The 22,643-nt window shown below is 43.8% G+C and overlaps 1 protein-coding gene across 1 annotated transcript in view; it reads right to left on the reverse strand.

Moving 5' to 3' along the window:
- Positions 1-209: 209 nt before the first annotated feature.
- Positions 210-22,643, reverse strand: part of DCAF5 (DDB1 and CUL4 associated factor 5) — a 50,684-nt gene continuing 28,250 nt past the window's right edge. The window contains exons 6-9 of the mRNA XM_066608487.1: positions 15,581-15,794; positions 7,926-7,992; positions 5,318-5,445; positions 210-2,279 (exon numbers count right to left, since the gene is read on the reverse strand). Coding sequence (XP_066464584.1) covers positions 618-2,279; positions 5,318-5,445; positions 7,926-7,992; positions 15,581-15,794 — 2,071 coding nt within the window. The 3' untranslated portion in view covers positions 210-617. The remainder of the gene's footprint in view (positions 2,280-5,317; positions 5,446-7,925; positions 7,993-15,580; positions 15,795-22,643) is intronic.

Genomic DNA, 22,643 nt, shown 5'->3' on the forward strand with positions numbered 1-22,643 from the left:
GCCACCGTGGAGTCACAGACCAAATGCATTGAAGTGACAAAGCTAAAGATAATTATCATGGTCATTCATAAAACCATTCACGACATCACATCAGTTTTGTACCAGGTCATTCATTGTCAGTGAACTAATACCCAATAGCGCAAAACATTTTATTAAATGAGTGCATCACCCAAAACAACGGAACCAAACAAAAGAACCCAAACAAGAAATGACTGAAAAGAAGGATTTCCTTTAATCTGTTGGGTCAGCCCTAAAGTTTGCTTGTCACAGATATATTTTGATCCAATAGAGCAATTGTTTGCTTTGGCAATATGCAGAAAAGAAACCTGTTCCAGTTCAGATTTTCGCTGCTGTACTGCATCACTTCCACACCACTAAGACTTGTCTTTGTCACCTCCAGCAGTGCTGTTGCCGACTGTTGGCAGACACCTCATCAACTAACCTTTACACGAAGGAAGAGAAGATATTATAAAAATAGCGGAAAGAAAACACTGCTGCCTTTTAGTGCAAACTCAACTGTGGCCATATCTCCTAAAAAAATGACAGACATAGCCGCAGATTTCTTGTGAATTGAACACACGGAAGGAACCTCCTCGACCGTACGAGGGGACACAAACCTAAAGTTTCATTTTCTTTTCAGAGGAAGAATTTTCACATTCCTCTTGCCAGTGTCTTTTCAGTCCACTTGGAGGTTGTAAACCTCCATTGTCTGTATGGCATGTGGCATTTTCTTTGGTACTCCTAGTAGAGCCCACGTCTGCTAAACACATGCACCTATGCAGAGATGCCACCACTTGCATGGAATTAGCGCTGTCTATACTGGAGTGTGTATGGCAACAAGTTGTTACCTGCTCCACATAACTTTGTCCACTGTGGTTAGAGTCTGTAGAGTGAAGATGCAGATGACCGTTACTGTGGTGAGTACCGCTCATATCTGCGTCCCCCTCCTTTATTGCCCCCTCCTGACTCTTTGTGCTGCTGTCTGTGCTTCTACTGTCAGAACAGGGGGATTGCTGGTTTACTGTGAACTGATGCGAGTCGGTTTGCGCTGTACTACTGTCACGCATCTCACAAGAGTCCTCAGAGCAAGACGTTAATTCTTTATGGACAGACGTTCCGTTCAGTCTTTTGGAATCTGAGGCATATTCTATAGACATTGTGTCTTGAGAAGAATTTTCGATTTCTTCCACCCATGACTGCTTTTCTTTTTGAGACTTCTTTCGAAGATTAAGGCTATCTAGTAAGGAGTCTTTACTATCAGAAGTAGGATCATTTTCTATAGTGGGTGGTAATGTACTACTAGTACTCCTCCTGCTTGTTCCTGGCCTCGTGTCATCACCATCTCCATCCACAGTGGACGATTCCCCATCTTTACCTTTAGAGTAAGATATATAAGAATAGTGAAGCCATTTGTAGGCTTTGAAGATCTTTCTTTCAACAGAGTCTATGTTAGAACAGAAAGAAGATTTTCGGTCTACTCTGGTAGGACTTCTTCTGTCTGGTGAAGACTCAGTAGATGTAGAAAGTTCATCCACTGTTATCTGGGGGTAATCGTGCACATCCTCGCTGATTACTGCTGATGTTCTTTCAGGGTTCAACTTGGTCTTTTCTTCCTTCTGCATTTTCTGTTTCTGCCTTAACGCATTGCGCTGTCGCATTGAACTCTTGCGGTCATTGAGGGTGTCTTCCTCATCGCTGCTACTGCTGCTGCTGCTAGATCGCTCCTCCTCAGGACTCGGGGAGCGGGGGCGAGGAAGTGTGCTACTCTCGGCTTCTGCTTCCCCCTCGGAGTCTGAGTTGTTAGCAATGGCTGCTAGATATTTGTCATGGTATTTACTAAGTGCTAATAGTCGTAGTTTTTGTGATGTAGTCCTGGATCTTCTAGAAGGAGATTCATTTGATCTCTGTGATTCTCCGGCAGTGGCAGCCTCATCAGACTCTCCGGGGACCGGTGCCGGAGAAGGAGGTAAAGAAGCGGATGACTCAGAGTCGCTATAAGCGGACCGTTCGCTGACTCCGGGGTGGAGCTGCAGAATTGTGCTGTCACTATCAGAGTCTGAGCTCCATCCCTCTATCTCACGTCTGACAAGAGAGTCAAAAAATGCCATCATTCGGGGGTCTTCCTGGACTGACTGGTTGGCATAATCATGGGACAATCCACTACCACTATTGAGCACAAGTCCAATGTATTCTTCATGTGTGTACAAACTGCGGGAGTCATCCTCTAGCTCGCCATCAAGATCACCAGAACAGTTTGGTTGCTTGTAAGGACTCCAGATCTGTAATAGAGAATATAATGTGTTATTAATAAAAGAACACATTAATAAAACCACAGTCAGCAGTTCAAAGTTTGGGGGGTGTTTTTGCCAACATTAGATTGTACTTTAATCAGCCAATCGTGTTCTTTTTAACTTAAAGGGAACCTGTCACCAGCTTAGTATGCCAACACGCAGCTGGGGTTTATCTTTTTAACCCCTTCCCGCTCCAGGACGTACCGGTACGTCCTGGGAGCCTGGTACTTCCCGCAACAGGACGTACCGGTACGTCCTGGGGATAGCGCGAGATCACATAAGATCCCGCGCTATCCCGCAGCGGGAGCTGGCTGTCAGTCACAGCCGGCGTCCTGCTGCAACAGCGGGGGGGCATCGGTAGAAGCGCCCCCCGCTGTTAACACCTTCCCTGCCGCGATCTAAGTAGATTGCGGCAGGGAAAGAGTTCACAGAGGGATCGCGCTCCCTCTGTGTCCCCAGCCGGCTCTTGCGATGTCATCGCGAGAGCCCGACCTGTCACCATGGCAACAGGACGCCAGACACTGGCGTCCTGTATTGCCTGTGCCTATAATCGCTGTACAAGCGATAAGGCATGGCAGAGCAGTAGCACTGCCATGCCTTATGACAGCGATCATAGGCACAGTGCTGCAAGTCCCTCAGAGGGACTCAAATAGTGTAAAAAAAAAAAGACAGAAAAGTGTAAAAAAAAAAATCCCTTTTTTATGCTTTTTCTAATATTAGCATAAAAAAAAGGGGAAAAAAAATTAAAACCCCACATATTGGGTATTGACACGTCCGTAACGATGTGTACAAAAAGTTGAACACGCTTTTTATTTTGTACGACAAAAAGCGTAACAAAAACCGCTAAAAAACAGAGGCAAAATGCTAATTTTTAGCATTTTGCTTCCCAAAAAATGCAATAAAAAGTGATCAAAAAAGCCGTACATTCCCCAACGTGGTACCAATAAAAACTACAGCTGGTCTCGCAAAAAATAAGCCCTCATAGAGCTCCGTAGATAGAAAAATAAAAAAGTTACAGGACTTTGAATACAGCTATAGAGAAAAAAAAAAAAAGATTTCCAAAAAAAAGGGGGTTTTATTGCAAAAAAGTGTAAAAACCTAAAAAAAAATAACAATTTTGGTATCGTTGTTACTGTACCGACCCGCAGAAAAAATTTTGTGTGTCATTTATGCTGCATGATTAACGCTGTAAAAAAAGAAAAAGAAATCTATGGCAGAATTGATGCGTTTTCTCTCCCTGTTATAAAAAAAAATAAAAAAAAAAATTTTTACGATATAGTCTATGTACCCAAAAGTGGAACCGATAAAAACTACAGCTTGCCACGCAAAAAACAAGCCCTTATACGGCAGCGCCGACGGAAAAATAAAAAAGTTATGGCTTTTGAAAAATGGAGATGGAAAAATACCCCCCCAAAAAAAAATCGCTTGGTCCTCAACGCCAAAATAGGCCATGTCATTAAGGGGTTAAAGAGGCGAAACTGGGCATTTGGTTACTAACTAGAAACAGTAGTTACTGTATAGGAGTCTGGGGGCTCATCTCCTGCGGCATTGGGTTCATGCGCATATGTAGCAGAGGATGGTACATTCAGCTTTACTGTGTATGCGTCCTCAGTCTCCTATGCATAATACACAGGTGACCAATAGTGCAGGAGATAAGTCCGAGACTCCAAATCGAGTAAATTCAAACTATTTAGTCAAATAGCCAGTTTTTATTTAGTCAAACAGCCAGTTTTCACGGGGGCATCTTTAGAATGGCAAATCCCAGCTGCATGATGGGTGCTCGGTGGCCCCCTAACCTGCTGAAAGGATCTCTTCAAAGTGGGTGTCCTGACCAGACAACCTGAGCGCATACTACAAGTCCACCTCAAGCGAGACAACTTGTGCGAGTAATATAAAGAAAACCACAATATAAACTCAAATTTTTTTCTGAATTAGGGTCATTTTAAACATATCAATTCGCTGTGGGAGACGAACGCCGATCAATCATATCGGTGCTCGTTTACAGGGTCTTTTACATAGGCTGATTCAGACTCCATTAAGGGATCATTCATACGATTACTTGTCCCCATGGAGCTGCAGATCATCTAGTTTACAGAGGTAAATGTGCTGCGCTCATTTACTGGGTAATTTGTACTTTTACACGGCCCAATGATCGGACAAATGAGCATTCAGGCCACTGTTCTTTCCCGTTAATCAGGCCATGTAAAAGGACCTTCACTAAAAATTATTAAGCTCAATGGACACATTGATTTCAATGGACTGCAGTGAATGAAATACTCCTACAACACATACTGGTACGGCTAGAACCAGTGGGGGTCTTCTATATATTTGTATCTGTACATGTATCCTCTGATCTGTAAAGTGCTAAAGAATACTGTATAAATCTTATTAAAATGATTTTCCTACAAGGCAGTTTGACGCTTACATTAACCTATACATAGAAATAGAACTTTCAAAGTTGTGTATTCGTGCTGCATGTTAAAGATGAAAGGATTCCAATACATTATATATTAATTACCATTTCCAAATCACCCACAAATAACAACTTGGTAAATACTGGCTGTTACACAACTAGTACAGATTGTAAATTACATGACATTTTCTCCTCTGGTCATGCCCAAAGCTAAAACTCACAATAATGCCGAATTTCTTTTACCAGAATGCAGTGCAGCTCAGATGACCGTTACACAATTAATTACACAGCTAATCTATCGAGTTACATTACAGACAGCACGGTGGAGCTAAACCTCTCTGTCTGCCTCTCGGAGCAACAAGCATTATGAAAACAGTTGTATAAAAAAAAAAAAAAAAAGCAATATGAAAAAACTCAAAATTGATTTTAAAAAACGCAAAACAGTAGAAAAAGTATTCAAAATGGATATCAGCTTACTATTGATATGAGTTATAAATTAATGTAAGCATAACTATATGATGATGTGGTCCTTGGTGCGAATTTCTTCTACTGATTCACAAAAACGGTATGTTCTGTACGTCTACATATTTATTTGCTTTATTTAGTGTTTTACCTTTATGATCTTCTCAACACCTGAAGAACAGATCATGTAGGAGTCAGGGTTGAATCGCACTTGATTTACAATTGACCGATGTCCCTTTAGTACCATAAAAGCGCCATTTACAACTCTTCCTGGTCCGCCTACAAAAGCAATGAGCATTAAAAGCAACAAAGACATAATGGCAAATTTAATGAAGATTAACGAAATGTACAAATAATATTAAGACAGAGAAATATTCTGCATCTATGCATGAAGAGCACTTGTCATGTCCTGAGCGTGTTACACAGTAATCAGTAGCTGCTGGATTTATGCCAAGCCATTTACAACTCAACAGTGATTCCATAATCTCCTTTACTCAGGAAGAAATTAGCCTATTTGTGACTGCAAGCCTAATGTCTCCTCTAGATTTTATGGAAACGTAATCTGTTTTCATGTAAAAACAAAAAAGAAAAAAAAAATCACTGCTAAAATGAGCAAAAGTCACGGGAAGAAACATGGTCTATGGCGTATAACAAAGCAGGATAGTACTGTAGTAAATGGATGGTTTTAAGTATGTATAGCTCATTGCGAGTTGTCATGTTTTAAGCTGGTTTCAGGCAACCGTAACATCCACCGACTTGCAGTAGCCAATTGCCGCATGATTGTGTCGATAATGCTGGTAAGATTGGCTGCCGTTATGGTAGTGGAGTTTAGGCTGGAAGCAGTTTCTGCTGTGTGGACACAGTCTTAGGGCTTATTTAAACGAGCGTTTTTACGTGGCTATGTAGCCGCTTTTCCACGCCAGGCCGATACACACAACTATCTGAGGCATTGGATTCCAATGCATTCGTTCACACGGGCAAAGTTGCAGTGCATAAAATGGTTTGTGAATGGATGAGAAAGTGCTAATTAGGCTTGGGATTTGATCGCGGAAAATGGACCATTCACGCGAATTCACAGCGTGTCCGATGGAATGACTGTTCAAAAAAAATTGTTCAAAAGAGCAAAAGTGAATGATGATAGTTTGGTCTAAATACAAGCCAACAACTGAGAATCATTTGCTTTACGCAGACATGAAAACCTTTGTTGGCTCGTTCACTGATCGTTCAGTTTAAACAGCGCTCGTTCAGTCTTACACAGCAAATGTGAAAGACTGAATGATACATTGTTGGTTTGTTAAAAAGTGTATCTGCCTGTCTAAACAAGAGCCAACAATAATGTCACTCACTTATTCAAAGCCGCCTTACACAGGGCAGTTATTAGTATGGTTACTTGTTATATGTAAACAGGCCTTTAATAGGCAATTCAAAGGTCTAATATGCAATAAACAATTAAAGGGATACCACACTTTCAGTTATTTGCATTAAGCGATGGTGAACACACAATCAAATGTCTATGATGGCCCAGAGCACAAAGTACTGTAATTAAAAATGTCCTAATAGGCGTCTGACTTTTGAGTTATACAAAAAGCCAAAGCTGCTCATATAGATATGAAAGCTGCCATGTGTTCTGATTATCCAACAAACATACCCACTCAGCTTGGCCATGAAAAGTGTGTTTTAATCCAATAGTGGAAGATAAGAAGCTGCCAGAAACCTATACAGTTAGGGCTTATGCAGACGTGCGTATATCAGCCGGCCGATATACGCTGTCCCTCCCACTCACCGGCTCTCTGCTTCTCTCCTCCCCTCCGAGCGGTTTGCAATGGCTAAGCTCCTGCCCCCTCCCCTTATCCCTAGCCAGCAAGGAGTGGGCGGGACAGAGCAGAGCTTAGCTCCTCCCCCATCCTGCCCCCTCCCATTGCAAACGCAGGAATGAAGGAGCGAGGCAGAGAGCCTGTGATGGGGGGGGTGAGGGGGGAAGAAAGGGGGAGAGTTGCTTAGATGGAACGTGTATCGGCAGGCCGTGAAAACGCCATCCGATATACGCTCGTAGGAATAAGCCCTTATGCTGCATTTACACGCAACGATTATGGTTCACGCCTTCGTTCAAATGAGCGAAGTTGAACGATAATCATTTAGTTTAAACGCGAGCCAATAACTGAACGACCAATGAGAATTGTGCGCTTTTCGTTCGTCATTCAGTCGGCATAAAAATCAGCGCCGCCTTGTGCAGTCATCAGCAGCTCGTTGGCTCTGGCAAGCGAGAATCATCTGATTGTCATTCACTGTAAAAAGGGCATTAGTTATCCCCCTAGGGAAAGAAACAAAAGATTGGTTATGGTAAAAAGCCAACCTGGCGGACGACATTGGGAGGGAGTGGTAATCAAGTCTGTTGACATACTGGTTACCTAATTTTCATGGCCATCTTAGAAAGATCTACTCATAGACTCACAAAAGAAGTGTTTAGGACAGAGCTGTAAAAACGTGCTTGAACAAGGCGGCTAGCTTACTCATAAGTCCTCCGAAACGCGTTGCACTTTCCTATACTGACCTATTGAATAAACTGGAGTTGTCCTTACACCTGAATATCCACTTGGACAAATGTGAGATAATTATCAAAGCGAACATGGACATCTGAGAAGGTTTCCTGCATAAGTGTCTTTCTTGCCCTTCACTACCACCCACTCACACACTTGGAGCGCAGTTTTTTTTTAAATCATTTGTTTTCCTTGCATAGGCTCACATTTACATTAACACACCTGCTTCTGGGCTGGAGGGGATCTTCCACATGTACAAGTTGAAGTCGTCTGAACCGGAGAGGATGTACTGCAAGAACAATTTAGAAATAGATACTGTGTGAATATCTGAATATAACAACTCCGCTATAAGTCACCCCCCGTTCCCTAGTACATGGGTTAGAGTAGTGCTATATAGTTATACCCACAAAGCAAGAGGCCGTGGCATTCTTCAGCCTCACATACAAGCATACATCTGTTCCACATAACACACAAGATGCGCTTCAGTTTCCATTTACAGGCACATTTTTAGGCAGTAAAGCGAGTGATAAATAAATTCCAGTTACATCATCTGAACAATCAGCAGCGGTCCCGATGGGTTTACTCGGGATCCAAGTAACTCCTAGGAGAGCATACTTGTTAAAATTAGATATGGACTGTACAACTTAATACAAAGCTAAATTAAAGCTTTTGCAGACAGATTCTTGTCACTGGATGCTGCGGACTTCGGCCAGAATCCTCAGCAGTCTCGTGTATTTGGGGGTCTGCCATACCATCCCCCACCAAGGTCTGCCGTCACAGGAAAGCATTCATGTTATAGGGGAGTCTGAGCTGATAATGGAATGCCAAACTGTGCTGCGTAAAGTATAAGACACCCAGACATGACCTGTGATTGAGAAGTCATTCCATTAACGAGTGCCAATATCTATGGCTATTAGTAAATCTAAACTGGGGGAAGAGACTGTTATTTAGGGTTTATATTGCCTCACAGACTCTAAACATACAGAAAATCCTAAAAACAGGTACACCAGTAGGAAATAATAAAGATTCAGCTTTCGCAGATCAGGCAATGAGATATTCTGCATGTTCCCCAGATGTCTGCTGTCAGAAGAAGGATCAGACATTTTGGATTTCAACATACCCGATGGCTACACTTAGCAGAGGTGCCTGACAGCAGTTTACCTCCTGCATCCCACTGAAACTCATGTGCACACTTGGTGGATCGGAGTTTTTGGAGGGGGGGGGGGGGTTAAGAGAGATCTGTTGGCTCAATCCAACTGCACAGACCTTGCACAGGCAACGGTTACTAGATGGAATTTCAAGCATAACGCTATAATGTATCTTACAGGTGGAGGAGAGACATCTTGTTTCTTTTCCTTGGTTTCCGTCTGCTTTATATAAAAGGTGAAATGCGCCCAACATTTACCCAGAGTGTGCTGATGTATGTACTCCATATAGTTACCATTGCAAAAATAGAGCAAAAAAACGTGCAAACCATGTAGTATACATTTTGTTGTTGTGATTCCCTGGATTGAAAAGTTAAGTCAAGTATGCAGACACAGTTTTTGCATATATCAGACACTTCATACCATTGGGAACATAAGGAAAAACAACCTGCAAGCAGGAAAACACTCTTATTTTCACATGATCTTGCATACGCTTAGGGCCTCATGTCAACAAGCGGTCTGGATTCCGAACGCGGGAGCCCGCAGCAGAATCTGACCTTACCAGCGTTTAAAGGGGTTCTGACATGAATAATGTTTTTATGCTTTAGCAGCCATTGTTCCCTGGTGTGCCTAATGGACCCAGGGAACCCATGGTTTAATGGCTGCTAAAGCATAAAAAGATAACACTTACCTGTTCTTCTGTTGTTGTCGACATCGGAGGGGTCATCTCCCGGCAGGCGCTGCTCCTCCTCTTCTGTCTGCAGGAACCGCGCCGCTCCGGGATCGCGCGCATGCGCAGTGGAGAGGTGCCCTCTGACAGGAGTCAGGACGGGCTGCGTCTCCACTGCGCATGCGCAGCACTCCGGAGTTCAGCCGGACGGACGGGCCGCCCACAGCAAGCACTGCTTGTGACGTGCTTGCTGTGGCGGTCCGTCCGTTGACCTCGGAAGTGCCTGACGGACGGACCAGAGCAGGAAGCAGTCTTTTTGACCGCTCCTACTCTGCTTTAAAGGCACAGAAGAAGATGCCGGCTGGAGGGGACATGCCTGGTGATCGGGCCAGGCCAGGCAAGGTGAGTACAAATTTTTTTTTTTTATGTCAGAACCCCTTTAAAGATCCTGCTTACAAGTCTAGGTCATCTTTATTCTCTACTGCGGATGTGCCCTGTGGTGCCACCCGGCGCACATGCGCAGTAATTTTTTTTTTTCTTCTAAACTCCTGCTTTGCCACGGAATCCGCGCCTGTCTGCAATTCAATTGCGGAGAGCTTCCTTGAACTTCAATGTAAGCCATCCATGCGGGAATCTCACTGAAATGGAGCATGCTGCGATTTGATTTCCGCATCCAAAGATCCACAAATCAAATCTGCATGCTTTAATTCAGCTGTGGACAGCCAGGCTTTTCTATGGGTGACTTGAACTGCGGATCGTCCGCGTGGGTGCACCGCACCGATTCCGCAATTCATATCTGCCCATTGACATTTGGCCTTACTATCATGTTAATACGCAATTATTTGATTCAAGTACCGTATTCGAATTCTGCTGAAAAGCATCTGCACCTTATCGTTCAGATCCAGGGGGTCTGGTAGATCCAGAGACGTCTGACAGCTGCCTTAAAGGGGTTGTCTCGCGCCGAAACAGTTTTTTTTTTTTCCATAGGCCCCCCGTTCGGCGCAGGACAACCCCAAAGGATGTGTTTAAAAAAAAAATTTATTACTTACCCGAATCCCCGCTCTGCGACGTCTTCCTTCTTTTTCCTTCACCAAGATGGCCGCCGGGATCTTCACCCACGATGCACCGCGGGTCTTCTCCCATGGTGCACCGTGGGTTCTGTGCGATCCATTGCCGATTCCAGCCTCCTGATTGGCTGGAATCGGCACACGTGATGGGGCGGAGCTACGAGGACCAGCTCTCCGGCACGAGCGGCCCCATTCACCAGGAAGAAGACCGCACAGCGCAAGCGCGTCTAAAAAAGCGAGAAGACATCAGAATTAGACGGATCCATGGCGACGGGGACGCCAGCAACGGAGCAGGTAAGTGAATAACTTCTGTATGGCTCATATTTAATGCACGATGTACATTACAAAGTGCATTAATATGGCCATACAGAAGTGTATAACCCCACTTGCTACCGCGAGACAACCCCTTTAAAGATCCGGCAGTGTGCCAATATAGCATGCTGCCAGATCATCGGGAGAACTCTGCAGCCATATATACCGCACAGGCCTCCCTCTCCCTGCCCGATCAACCCAAACACTGGAGATCATTCACATATCTCCCCAGGGTGCAGGTCCCTCCTCCTCTGTACACACAGGGACAGATAATAGCAAAGATTAAAGGTCTTGCAGTAGCAGGACCTCTGATGTCATAATCATGTGACCAGGAAGCAGCTACAGGGGTCATGTATTACTACACATATTAGTGGGGATGTAGTGTTAATAAAATCAGTATTTAACACACCAGCTGGAGATGTGTGTGCATGTAGCACAGCTGTACGTGAATGCTGCAGAGTCGTATATGTCAGAGAGCTGTATATATTGTACGCATGTACAATGTATGTGCAACAGTGCTGTGTATGTGTACAATGTGAACTTATGTGCTTGCGCCATTGTTTGAATAGACACCAGGTTTAACCCTTTCCAATCCACTGTCTGACGTCTGAAGACATTCTGATTGAAGGCTGTACAGCTCCGATGTCAGAAGACGTCCGTCAGGGTATTCTTACTGTATATCACTGGCCACTCTATTGTCGGGGGCCTCTCCAGCATGTCCCATACCGCAGTACTGGCTCTAGCCAGCAGATGGCGATATTGTATAATGGCAGAAAGAGAAAACCCCCTAGGAAACTCTGAATCCAAAATTGTATTGCAAAGGGTAATAGAAGCTGACTTAGCTATTAATCCCTTTTCTATACTAGATCATCAAAAGTTAATGACTGTAGCCCCTTCATTTTATTAGGCTCCCAGAGACATTTAAATAAGTATGAAATATTTTTTTCCTATTTTCTAAACTTGGGGTGCATCTTAAGTCAGAAAATATGGTATTTAAATATGATATTGGATTTTAATACTTGTCACTTTAATACTATTGTCACTTATTGGTCAACCAGGAAAATATTTGGCTGACTAATGAGCGTCTGTGCTTCTGAAAAGTCCAAGAGCTCTGTCTGAATGGGCAAAGACTGTATCTAGATGGAACCTTAGGCTGACGAAAAAAAGGGAGGCCAAAACTGCAATCCTTGGTCTGTTTTAACGGGTCTCCATTTCATTCCAGCATTTTGGATGGCAGAATGGCATAGTCAACTACACTATCCTATCCTGCCAAAATGCCGTAATTGAATGGAAACCTGCTAAAATGGAGACAAAAGCGTCAGCATTTTTTTCTAACTAATAGCAGCCTAAGACTCCACCTGAATGCGTCTGAAAATGCAGTCTGAAATTAGCCTAAAATTTTAGAATTTATAAAAGTTAGTTACAAACCAGTGTCTAAAAAAATAAACATGAATGAGCGTAAAGATGTAAATTTATTGAAAAAAAATGGGGCCGATTATTTTATTAAACTTAAAATTCACCTTCCACCTGTTGGATGTATGCTACATTTATCCCACAGTCCCGAAGGAGTCTCAGATCTCTACACAGGTCCTTTTGCCCGACGCAGTAACTGTGAAGTTTCCAGTGTTGAGCAAAGCATCAGCCGAGCGCCCGCTGCACACACTACTGGTACATTCCAAGTGCTGCAGAGATGCCCCAGGACTGAAAACTCTTTTAGCTCCTGCCATTGTAAGCTCACAGGGCAGGCAGGTGCTGACAGATTATCTGATAGGAGCTCAAAGCATCTGTTGATGTCTGGAAGGAATGTGAACAGAAGCCATAAAAACCAGAGCCCTGCTTTAATTTCACTGGAAGCAATTACAGGGGGTAGGAAAGCCTTCAGGCAGCGGTAAGCAGAAGCTACCTTACATGGAAGAAAGATTTAGAAGCCATCACGGTTATGTCAAACTGAGAAGATGAGCAGTACTGTCTAAATCATTACGGACCTGTATGAAAAATAGGGTTATTCTCCTTGGACTGCGACACTGGCAAGAAAATGGCAGGAGGTTCATTTACAAGTCTGGTCCCTGAACTGCACTTATCCAGATTGACTGAGATAATAAATGTATGTGATTTAGGCCTACGTTGTCAGGGCTATAATCCATAAGTATGCTGAACATAGGATTGTAGTCCTGGAGACATTCGTAATGGGTGCAGCCATCAGGAATTCTTCTTGTACAAGGATTTATAGACATCGCTGCAGTCTGCTTACAGTACAGTTGTCAGCTGGCTTGCTTTATGCAGAACTTGGCCTAAAGGTAGACGGTGCATTCCTTGTTAGTGCCTGCTAAAATGTAGCAAGAACAGTAGGAGTCGAAAGTGATGTAAATGCATGAATGAGATTTGTGGTTACCCAGTCTGGGCCTCAGATTAATGAAAAATGCTACATGTACAACTATAAAAACATGCACTAGAATGTTTATGAGCATGGCTTACATCGGTTACAAAACCTCCTCGTCCCACCGCAGAACACACTCACTGTTACGGAGCTCAGCAATGTAAAAAGAAACCTTAAAGGGGTTGTCCAGAGATATACATTGATTTTTTTAAAACTCTGGACAACCCATTTAATGGTGTATTAAAGGCCTTTTAGTGAACAGAAAGGAAGTTCCCTTTTTGAAAATCCTGTCATGTAACCTAAGCCCAAGAACTGTGTGCAGCACTGATCCTGACTTTAGAAGGCCGTAGAGATTCCACTTAACACTATGGATGTCAAAAACATTCAAAAGGGAAGCAGCTTCTCCTGCATCTGAATGAACAGCCTCTTAAAACGGGACCCCAAATCTAAGAGGAAGTTACCATTTACTTTCTAGAGAAGAAAAAAAATATGTTAAAGTAATAAAAAGACTTCTTCACTGTAAGGCCGAATGCACACGGCCGGGTCGGATTCCGACTGCGGGATTCTCGTACCGGTATGTGATCCATGCCCCTGCATTGACCTCTCGCTTACCAGTCCGGCATCTTTTCTTTCTGCTCTGCGCAGTCTGGCGCTAACCACATATGCGTAGTGCAAAGGCGGTGCGTCAGCGGTGACGTTTCTGCAAGGCTTGCACAGAAATAGGGCATGCCGCTATTTTGTTAATGCACGGATTTTCCAAGATCAAAATTATGGCTGTCTGCATGCAATCCTATGGCAGCGTGCAATGGTAGAAATTCTGCTCAGAATTTACGTTCGTGGGGATTGGACCGAAGAGCTGGGAAGCTGTGGATTGATTGCACCGCAGGAAACAGATGATCGCATTAAGAAAGGCTTAGAAGATTTCTTGAAATAGAACAAGACGAATACTTGTAAATATAGAATGCCAATCAAATAAATAACTCCGAGACAATGTGGGACCCCCGGGACGCTTTCTGGATCCAAATGTGACTTTTATATCAAGGGATTGCTTGCTCTGTTTAATTCCTTGCCATTTCACTTAGAAGTTGCTCCCACCTTTCTCTTCCCTCTTGTTTCCCCCCTTCCTATTCGTCACTTGTTCTCTGTCAGTTTATGGTAAATTGTTGTATTTCCAAGTAATTACACTATTGGATGTAAGAGGGGTATTTTCTTAGATAGGTTTATGACTACGTGCAACGCCTACTAATTACCGGGTTGTTTATGGCTCATTTCAGATTTGTTTTGCTTGTTACTATTGTGTTGGATTGTGCAGCATTACACCCTTTCCAAGTGTTTATATGGCATTGCTGCACTCTTTTGTAACCTTTCTATGCATACTTGTTGATTGTTTTGTTGTCTTTTTCCCAGAATTTTTTCTTCTTAAAAAGGCGCACATACACTTAAATAAATTGACCATTTAAAACCATAGAACCATTGTTACTAAAAAAGGTTTTTTTTAGGTTAAATTGGATTAATGTTTTATGGTTTCTTGCCCTCCTCTAAATCAACATAGGGAACAACATTCCAGTATGCTTACCCCCCCCCCCCCCCTTCCCCATATCTAACTATGCCTTTCCCCACTCCCTTGATTGAATTTTACTCTTTGCAATCCAATTTTGCATTCAGGGCTTCCTAAAAGGCTCTCTCTTTTTGCTGTTGTACAATAGTGCCATCTGTGTGTGCGCCAGAGAGGCTCCGACAGCAGAGTGGCTGGCAATAGACTGTAAGAATACCCTGTCGGACATCTTCTGACATTGGAGCTGTATGAGCTTCAATCAGAATGTAGGAAGACATCAGACAGTGGATTGGAAAGGGTTAATATTAGAGATGAGCGAGCCTACTCGGCCACGCCCCCTTTTCGCCCGAGCGCCGCGATTTTCGAGTACTTTCGTACTCGGGTGAAAAGATTCTGGGGACGCCGTGGGTGAGTGGGGGGGTTGCAGCGGGGAGTGGGGGAGAGAGGGAGAGAGAGAGGGCTCCCCCGTTCCCCGCTGCTACCCCCCGCTCCGCCACGCCTCCCCCCGAATCTTTTCACCCGAGTACGAAAGTACTTGAAAATCGCGGTGCTCGATCGAGTAATTACTCGAAACGAGTACGTTCGCTCATCTCTAGTTAATATGCATTTTCTTCTAACCTATAATGGATCAAAATTGTCACTTTCTTCAGACCAAACCTTTTGTTGAATTGTAACATTATAAAAACTATGTGCAGAAAGTATACAATCATTTATATATGGTATCATCTATACAGGTCATTAATCTCCTCACCTGATCTCGGTCTCCAGCGAAACAACAGCTCTTCATCGTACACGAGTTAAAGTAACCCTGATTGTCAAATTGGAATATGGGCAGACGTGAGTGAATGTCATACAATACAGGAGGCAGTCGTCGGCGCAGGGCAAGGAGCCGCGTCCCGTTGCTGTTAAACCTTACACTCATTGCACTCTGCAGGGAAAGATTTCCACCGTAGCGCAGAAGAGACCTAAAGTACAATAGGCGCAGAAAAAAGCAACACGATTACATAAACATAGTCAACAATACAGGTCGCTATAATTACAAACCCCTCAGCTATGAAAAAAAATATTAATTTCTCAAATAATCCTAATTATATCATCTGTTCTGGGACATATTACCAGGTTATATTTATGGCATTACATTAACACATGGCGATTGCTTTTTCTAAACCATTGCAAAATTGATTCACTTTTCAGATTTGGAGGTCTACCCGAGCAAGAATTCACCATTAGTTTAATCACTTTAAAATGCTGTCATTGGCCATGAAGTAATGCACCAGCAGTACAATCGTTCGACATCCAGCGATAATGGCGAGAGAGTCCTAATTATTAGATTAGTACTTGTGTATGATACTCACTGGGTGCCATATGGTTCCCCAGCATGCAGTTGTGTCTTTTGGGAGGTAGACTCTGCCTGGAGTACTAGAGATGAATGAGCACGCTCGTTTAAGGCTGCTACTTGATCGAGTAGCAGTCTTATCGATTAACTGTGTACTCGCCCGAGCAGCATGTGGGAGGGTGAGAGAGAGACATCTCTCTCACTCTCCCCCCGCTCCCTCCCGCCGACCCCCCGCATGCTGCTCGGGCGAGTACACAGTTACTCGATAAGACTGCTACTCGATCGAGCAGCAGCCTTAAACGAGCGTGCTCGCTTATCTCTATGGATGACTCTTTTAATGTCACAGAATATTTATTTCTTAGGAACCATTATCAGTATAGCAGCATGTTCTTCCACAGTACCGTATATCAGCACTCACATTAGACCTAGTCTGTGGCTGGCCATACACTTGAGATAGTGGTCAGTCGAATGCTTGACCAACAAGTCTTTCTCCCAATTGGGCCTGGGGGACCCAGTGGGTTTATTTCACTGGGGAGAAGGGAATAAACCACTGTGAGACACCTTTAGCAGTCACTTATCCACAGGAAAAAAAGGATCAGGCATGTTGCAAACCAATATGTCCGATGCAAATTTCCCTTGATGTATTCCCGTCGCAAAAAGGTCAGGAGACCGTGCACATGAGATTGTCGACTGATCCTGCTGAAACGGACATGTCTAGTTGAGTTTTATGGTTAGCTTAACTTTATGTAAGGCTGCCTGTCCATAGCTGCGACAGAATATCACTAGCGATATTCCGCTGCGGGGAGGAGGGGGAGCACTAAAAGGTCTACAATTAATATAGGCTCATCACGGAGAATCACGGCATGCCGCAATTTTAATCACGCAAGCAGCAAAATCGCTATGATTCTCCACTCGTGAGCAGTAGGCTTCTCTTTCCATAGTTATCCTATGGAAAGCATGTCATAAGAGCTCCTATCTCGCAATGACACCTCGCCCGTGGACAGCCACTCTTAGTCTTTTTCAAGTCTGACAGGCCAAGTGACTACGCAGTGTTGCAGCGGCATTTTGTGCTCAGAACTGCAATGTTAGTTAGATAAGGTGGGCAAGTATTGCTTCAGAGGTTCCATAAATATGCCCATACTAAACCATGAAATGTTCTGTCCTGTGAAACATAGCCAAACGTCAAATACCGTATGCCTATTGCTTCTATACCGCACTAAAACAATAAGGCCGGCTTCACACAAACGTAACTGCACATGCCTCAGTGCTGCGTTTCTGCACACTGCAGGCGGCTTTTTTGCACGCGCATCAGAGTATTTTACAGTACATTTTCTGCCGGCAGGGCATGTTCATTCTCGTGCAGCAAACAAACGCATCGATTGAAATGGCTAATTTGTTCCAGAGGTGTTCTTTTTCCAACAGAATTCTGCTGGGTTTCACGCATCTCCTTGCATATCGCACACTTATTTGCGCACCCTCCATTGACTCCTGTGGGAACCTTTGGTGCGCAAATACACAAAAAGATAGAGCATGTTGTTTGTTTGTTTTTTCATGACTGAAATAAGTGCTCAAAATATGGAAATGTGAATGAACCCATTTAAATCATTGGGTTCTTTTCTCTGTGTATTGCGCATGTAATATGCCCACGTGAAGCCGACCTAAGAAACAAAGAATTTGATTATTTTAAAGAATGGCAAAACAGAAAAACTCTGAATTCTGAGTTTAAAACACAACTGATATCAAGTGTGTGTCACAGATGATGAGATAGGTGTGAATGCAGCAAGGCGAGTCCCATCATATATGCTTCATACGGTCATGTTGTAATATACGGATTAGTAATACCCCCTTGTTTCTCTGTAGCTCATATCCTGGTCTGATACTCATAATTAGGTTTTATTAATATAGTTCATGTCTCTCGCACGTGCCTAAATTGTCGTCATCCTGCTTCTAACCTCTAGAATGTCTCACTATGTATCATTTGCCTCCACCTTTGCCTAAAGGCCACAAAACGCTCGCTGGAAGTTCCCCTACACACACTAGAATGTTCTAGAACTAAACATGTATGACTCAAGGCCGTAAAAGAGTCAGTACATTTTTACTTAGAACAAGTAGCCACTTGCAAATCAGTCCATTCCTATGGGCATTCTATTCAGTCCATTCCTATGGGCATTCTATTCAGTCCATTCCTATGGGCATTCTATTCAGTCCATTCCTATGGGCATTCTATTCAGTCCATTCCTATGGGCATTCTATTCAGTCCATTCCTATGGGCATTCTATTCAGTCCATTCCTATGGGCATTCTATTCAGTCAAATACTACGGGCATCTAAAGCCAGCTGGTGACAAAAGGCCAAATGTGGTATTAATCAATCAGGACATTTTTTTTCTGGACATCACAGAAGAAATAGCCCCTATACGACTGCCAATAGCATCAAAATAGCTATGGTATCTTTAATCAAATAACCTATTAATGAATTCTGAAATAATAAAGAGAAGTCCCTCATTCAGGATCTCCATGAATTAAGATGGCCATCTACAATAGTTATCGTTAAATGAGCAGCAATTCCCCCAGATCTTTTCGTACACACGCACGCTCTGTTCAGCCGAGTGCACTTACTGAGGAGAGTGGATAAAAGGTAAGTCAGCCAGGTGGATGGAGCAGCAGTGGGCATGTGTGACCACAGGTCCATTCGCCTCTATGGAGCTGACAGAAATGGCCCAAACCTGCACTTGGCTATCTCCAGAAACAGCGTGTTGGTGGCATATGTGTACCGTCGCTCCGTCATTTACCCGGTGGACTCAGGGCGTGAAGGGATCTCTAGTACGCTCTCATTTTTCATCTCCTCTGGAGAGCTGATGAATGACTTATAATTTTAATGGAATAACCCCTTCAAGCAGCTGCTAGATATTTCTGGTGACAACTTGCGTCCATTGAGAAGAAAAGATTGAAGTTCAACACGCCTGAATCTTTTTGTTTCCCATCATCTGCTTAACGAACATCTAATACACATTGGATGGTTGGAACCTGCCCAATTCTCACAGATATATAGGACACGTTATGTTCATCTTATTTTCGGAGGACTGTTCTTTTTTAAAAAATAAATAAAAATCTAGGAAATGAATAGCAGGTTGGTGAGGGTCCATCCCAAAGGACCCCCAGCCATCAGCTGTGCTCAGAGCCGATTTCTGCAGGAAGAACATAGTCCCATTCTCTCTGTAGTGGTGAAGCTTGGTACTACAGGCAAACTTCTCATTCATTTCAATGGCATGCAATACCAAGCTGGGCCACAGCAGTGAGAATGGAGCTGTGTGCTTCCTGCAGAAATCAGTTCAGTGCACCTACTTGGCCAACAGCTGATCAGTGAGGGTCCCTTGTGATGGACCCCTGCCAATCGAATATTGATGAGCTATCCTGAGAATAGGCAATCAATAGTTTAGACAATTGGACAACCCTTTAAAAGTTCTTGGGTCACTTGAAGACAATACATTTTGGAATTCATACATTTCTAGTGCAATTGTTTGATGTTCTAATACAACAACAGGAGAATACCTTGTACGGTGCAGGCAGCAGTTCTAAATGTAAATACAACAGTCACAGTAATTCATATGCGTTAAGCCCTATTTAGACAATGATTATCGCTCAAAATTTGTTCAAACAATGACTTTTGAGCGATAATCATTGTAAATGCGAAGACAATGCAGCTAAGTGCAAAGTTCAGACCACATGCTGTGATTTGCAAACAGCTGTTGGAGGTTCATTTACATGCAAAATGAAATGTAAATGTACATGAAGGTAATAAACTGCTAATGGGCATAAGTACCCATTAGCAGTTTATGCAAAACGATCGCTAAAACTGTCAATCTTTAAATCATTTGAAAGATTGTCTTTGCGTGAAAATAGGTCTTTACTTCTTTAAAACAAAGACATCAATCCAGTTTTCTAGTAAACACTTAAGGCCCTTTTACACACAACGATTATCACTCAAAAGCCACCTTTGGAGCGACAATCGCTGCTTGTGAATAAGCACCCATCGTCAGCAGAGTTCTCCACGGGCAGCGCTGATAACATTCTTTCAGTTGCTGTCCCGACACAGAATAATAGTAATGTATTTAGAGAACAGACCACCCGCTGTTTCATGAATACATGCAACTGGAGCTTTAGGCTATGCTCACACAGAATTTCCCATGCACATTCCTCCTGTAAAACTAGGGCAGAAATCCACAGCTGTACTGCAGCGGTTCTCGCTCATCCGCATGAGGGTTTAGCCCAATCAATGGGTAAAATCTGTGCGCGGTATTCAAACACGTTTCCGTGTGACGCAGTGACAGGTCACCTATTGACAGCGATATGCGCGGAAACACGTTGGAATTCTGCACATGGATCTTCCCTTTGACAAAGCTAAATTCACATGTAGATCCATGGCAAAAACTGCAGCAGAATAGCTGTGGATTTCTTCTGCAGTTTTACAGATGGAATCCGTGTGAAAAATCCTGTGGAGAATTCACTCATGTAACACAGCCTAAGTAGGTGTGCACACCAACTAATAATGGGTAATCCAATATGTGTAGATGACAGATCACAGAACTAACTTTGTATTTATTTGTTATGTGGTGTCAAGGTGTGGAAACATTTACATGCATAGCTGTACACTACTCTTCCTTATAAGATCAACTGCTTTAACCATGCCTTCACCTAACCAAGTGCTTGACTTTTTGGACTCCTAGCTATATTCCGAGCCCGAGGCAAAGTGTAAATAGGGTGTCATGTTTGATGAATCCTGCTTTCCAAGCAAGGCTAGAAATCTTAAGAATGTGGCTCCCCGTGATGTCTGGAACCCTTCTTGTCAGGACCTGACAGTACGTCCTTACTATTGGGCTTTAGTGCTGTGGTCACAGAGCAAATCCTCCCATAAAACAAGCAACTGCTGCCACCTACTGGTGAAAATGCAACATACATTTCCTTTGACCGCTTTCTAGACGCACTGTCAAAAAAGCAATCCCTCCCCAAGAAGTTGTCGGAAACAAATGAAACTTTCTCTGTGTGATTGTAACTAGAGATGAGCGAGTATACTCGCTAAGGCGCAACTCACTCGAGTAATGTGCGTTAGCCAAGTATCTCCCCGCTCGTCCCTAAAGATTCGGGGGCCGCCGTGGCTGACAGGTGAGTTGCGGCAGGGAGCTCGGGGGAGAGAAGGAGAGAGATCTCCCCTCCTTTCCTCCCAGCTCCCTGCCGGCCCCCGAATCTTTAGGGATGAGCGGGGAGATACTCGGCTAAGGCACATTACTCGAGCGAGTAGTGCCTTAGCGAGTATACTCGCTCATCTCTAATTGTAACGTTGATATAAGGGATTACAATATGAGAGCAAGATCATTTATTGGGGAAAACTGAACACATATAAGCTCTAGTACCCTGTTGTACTGTCTCTAGCTTGGATACAAGATGTGATACGGTCAGGCATGGAGGCTCTAGTACCCTGTTGTACTGTCTCTAGCTTGGACACAAGATGTGATATAGTAGGGCATGGAGGCTCTACTACCATGTGTTGTACCCTCTCTAGCTTGGATACAAGGTGTGATACGGGGGGCATGGAGGCTCAAGTACCCTGTTGTACCTCCTGTAGCATGGATACAAGGATGTGATACGAGTGGGCATGGAGGCTCCAGTACCCTGTTGTACCACCTTTAGTTTGGATGCAAGATGTGATATGGGCGGGCGGAGGCTCTAGTACCCTGTTGTACCGCTTCTAGCCTGGATATAAGATGTGACTCAGGAGGGCATGGAGGCTGTACGGTAGTACCCTATTGTTCTGCCTCTAGCTTGGATACAAGATGTGATACAGGTGGGCATGGAGGCTCTAGTACCCTGCTGTACCGCCTCTAGCTTGGATACAAGATATGATACGGGGGCATGAAGGCTCTAGTACCCTGTTGTACCGCCTCTAGCTTTGATACAAGATGTGATACAGGTGGGCATGGAAGCATACAGGTTGTGCATGGTAAACTGCAGCATATCACTCCATATTTGCTGTAACTGAGCCTTTAGATCATGCAAACTTGTAGACTGTGGAAGTTGGCATCCTAGATGGTCCCATACATCTTTTATTGGATAAATCTGTCGATTGGGCAGGCCACAGTGTGGCAATGTTGTGGAGGCATTCCTGGGTGCAGCCGAGCATTATCCTGCTGGAAAATGTCTCTCATGACAGGGCTTTCCAAGGGACAACACATGTGGCTGCAGGATGTGCTGAACATATCGCTGAGCTGTCATGGTTCCTTGTACCACTACTCCCCCGACTGTCGTGTGCAATGGCCCCCCAGACCATCACACCAGCAGGGGGGGGGGGGGGTGCTGCTCCACAGCAAAGGCAGGATTAAGGGGCTCACTCCTAGGTCTCTAGGCACAAACTCGGCCGTTGTCATTGCCCAAACTAAACCTGGATTCGTCACTGAAGAGCACCCAGGTAGAATCTGCAGTGGA

This window comes from Eleutherodactylus coqui, chromosome 6 (genome assembly GCF_035609145.1).
Source record: "Eleutherodactylus coqui strain aEleCoq1 chromosome 6, aEleCoq1.hap1, whole genome shotgun sequence".
Lineage (NCBI taxonomy): Eukaryota > Metazoa > Chordata > Amphibia > Anura > Eleutherodactylidae > Eleutherodactylus > Eleutherodactylus coqui.